General features: G+C 50.9%; 1 protein-coding gene across 1 annotated transcript; it reads right to left on the bottom strand.

Annotated features, from left to right (window-relative positions):
* Positions 1–294: 294 nt before the first annotated feature.
* Positions 295–2,063, bottom strand: PPTG_19573 (hypothetical protein; the record flags this gene model as incomplete). The annotated part of the gene is made up of 1 exon (XM_008917940.1): positions 295–2,063. The coding sequence occupies exon 1, from the start codon at positions 2,026–2,028 to the stop codon at positions 295–297; it is 1,734 nt and encodes a 577-aa protein (XP_008916188.1). The 5' UTR covers positions 2,029–2,063.
* Position 2,064: the final 1 nt, after the last annotated feature.

The raw sequence follows: 2,064 nt of genomic DNA, 5'->3' as shown, positions 1-2,064 counted from the left end.
CAGGTGCACTTTGGCGCTCCCGCCACCCTCCAGGCCTACCAAGTGTAGACAACCCACTCGGGTCGGGTAGACACACTACCAGTGTGTGTTGACATTTATTTCAAACGAAAAACAAAAAAACCAAAATAAAAATATGAGTTTTGATTTGATTGCAAAAGCATGAAAAAAATGGAAATGGCTACACTCTAATGTTGAAGTTGCCTAGATTTTGATAAGCAAAAATGAGTTCATCAGTACTTTTGAAGTAGTTTTGGTAGTTTGTTAACCTTATTACTCTGTTCTAGTGCTCTCTGCTTAGTCCACAGCGCTCATGTCGAGTCTGGTGTTATTTTGACGCGTTGGTAGCACTGTGGGGTCCAAGTGCGTGATGGTGTGTTTTCTTGCCGCCTGATACACGTTTTCTGCTGCGTTGCAAAGCTCCGCGAACTGTGCCAATACTTCCTGAGTCGAAGCTCCTGCGTGGATTCGAGGAATCGTCGTTGGCTGTGAAATGGGCGGCGTCCACACCGACGCTCGCTCACCTTGAGCTGTTGGCCACGAGTCCTCCTTTTCCTTTGGCAACGGAGTCGGGGATGGCAACGGCGACGATGGTGGCGATGGCCACGAAGCTGAAGTCGCGGGTGCCTCCTTGTTGGTAGGAGACGGCACCACCGCTCCCCAAGCGTATTGTACCACAGCCTCAGGGAGTGTCTCGCCCAGTATCGGCACCTCCTGAGAACTCACCAAGTAGTCGACTTCATCCGTATCAGAGTCGACATCCCACACATCCGGATGATCCACGACAGGAATCTCTGCGTCGTTCTTGCTTAAGTTTTGCATGGTGATTGTCTTCCTGCTGTTGCTTCGTGTTCTCGTATCCCTCGCGCGAGTTTTGCGTGGTTCCGAGTCCACAGGCAGCAACACCGTGTTGGAACTCACCACCGTGTCATTCTCATCGCCAATGTCCTCCGTCTCAGAGTTATAATCCCATGCTGGCTTCGTATTCGAGTCCAACTTCCTCTGGGAGTGAGTTTGGCGTGGCGTTCGACTTACCCTTCGAACGGGGGCAGTGTGGAATACCTTTTCATTCTCGAACTTCTCCTGTTCGTTGGCTGTGCGCCCAGTGACAGTTCCACGTCGACGCCGGTTAATATCAGGACGACTATTGCTTCGGCTACGAATGCTACGTGTCGAGGATCCTGTTGTTCGAAGAGTGCCACGTCGTCTGTTCATTTGCTGCCGTTCGATCACTTCCTTTTCCGCGATTTCCAACGAGTTGAGTTTCCGAGCGTGGGTGAGGCAGTGCGTGCAAATAACAACAGAACGTTGCTCCACAGTCTTGTGTCCTTGGCCAGGAAAACTCAATTTCTTCTTGACAAAGCACGTCGAGCATGCGCGGGCATTGCAAACACGACAGGTATGACATCGTGAAAATGTGCCAATCGGTCTCGTACAAACTCCACAGTCGTTGCGTTTCTTGATCCGCACAGTACTCGGTCGTGCAGAACCAGCTTCGGTGTCGTCAATCTTCGGGTGTGCCAGAAGCCACGACAATTTCTTGTTTTGAGCGCATAGTGACGACTTCAAGCAATACGTAAGACTGTTCGCCGCTGATAGTAGTGCAACACTTTCATGAACCGACCCATTCGGCTCAAAATTGGTCTTCATGTACACATCCACGGTGTTTGAAGATGTTTGTCGATACAGATAGCACGAAGAGATTCGGCCACGCACGATCCGCTTTCCTTCGAGAGGACCATAACCTTTGCCGAGATCCACCGAGTGCATCAAGTGGTAACCCACTCGTTCGCCACCCTGACGTGTCAATATACCTGTTGCTGCGATAAACGTAAGGTCCCGTGGCCACACAAAGGCCTTAACGGTGGACGAGGTGGACTTGACAACCCACTTGATGCCGAGGAATCGGAAGGGCTCTTCGGAAGTAGGACCCTGGAGTTCATATAAAGTCTCTGCGTCTACGACCTCCTCGGCTGTATAGGACGACTTGATCAATGTCCCCACTGCGTCAAACGAAGCTGATCCGTACATGACGTCGTTCAGTGTGCCCTCAATAGTTCCTACTTG

The sequence above is a fragment of the Phytophthora parasitica genome (assembly GCF_000247585.1).
Source record: "Phytophthora parasitica INRA-310 unplaced genomic scaffold supercont2.125, whole genome shotgun sequence".
In the NCBI taxonomy this organism is placed as follows: domain Eukaryota; phylum Oomycota; class Peronosporomycetes; order Peronosporales; family Peronosporaceae; genus Phytophthora; species Phytophthora nicotianae.
The sequence above is the reverse complement of the archived record's forward strand: the minus strand, read 5'-3'. Positions and strand labels throughout refer to the sequence as shown.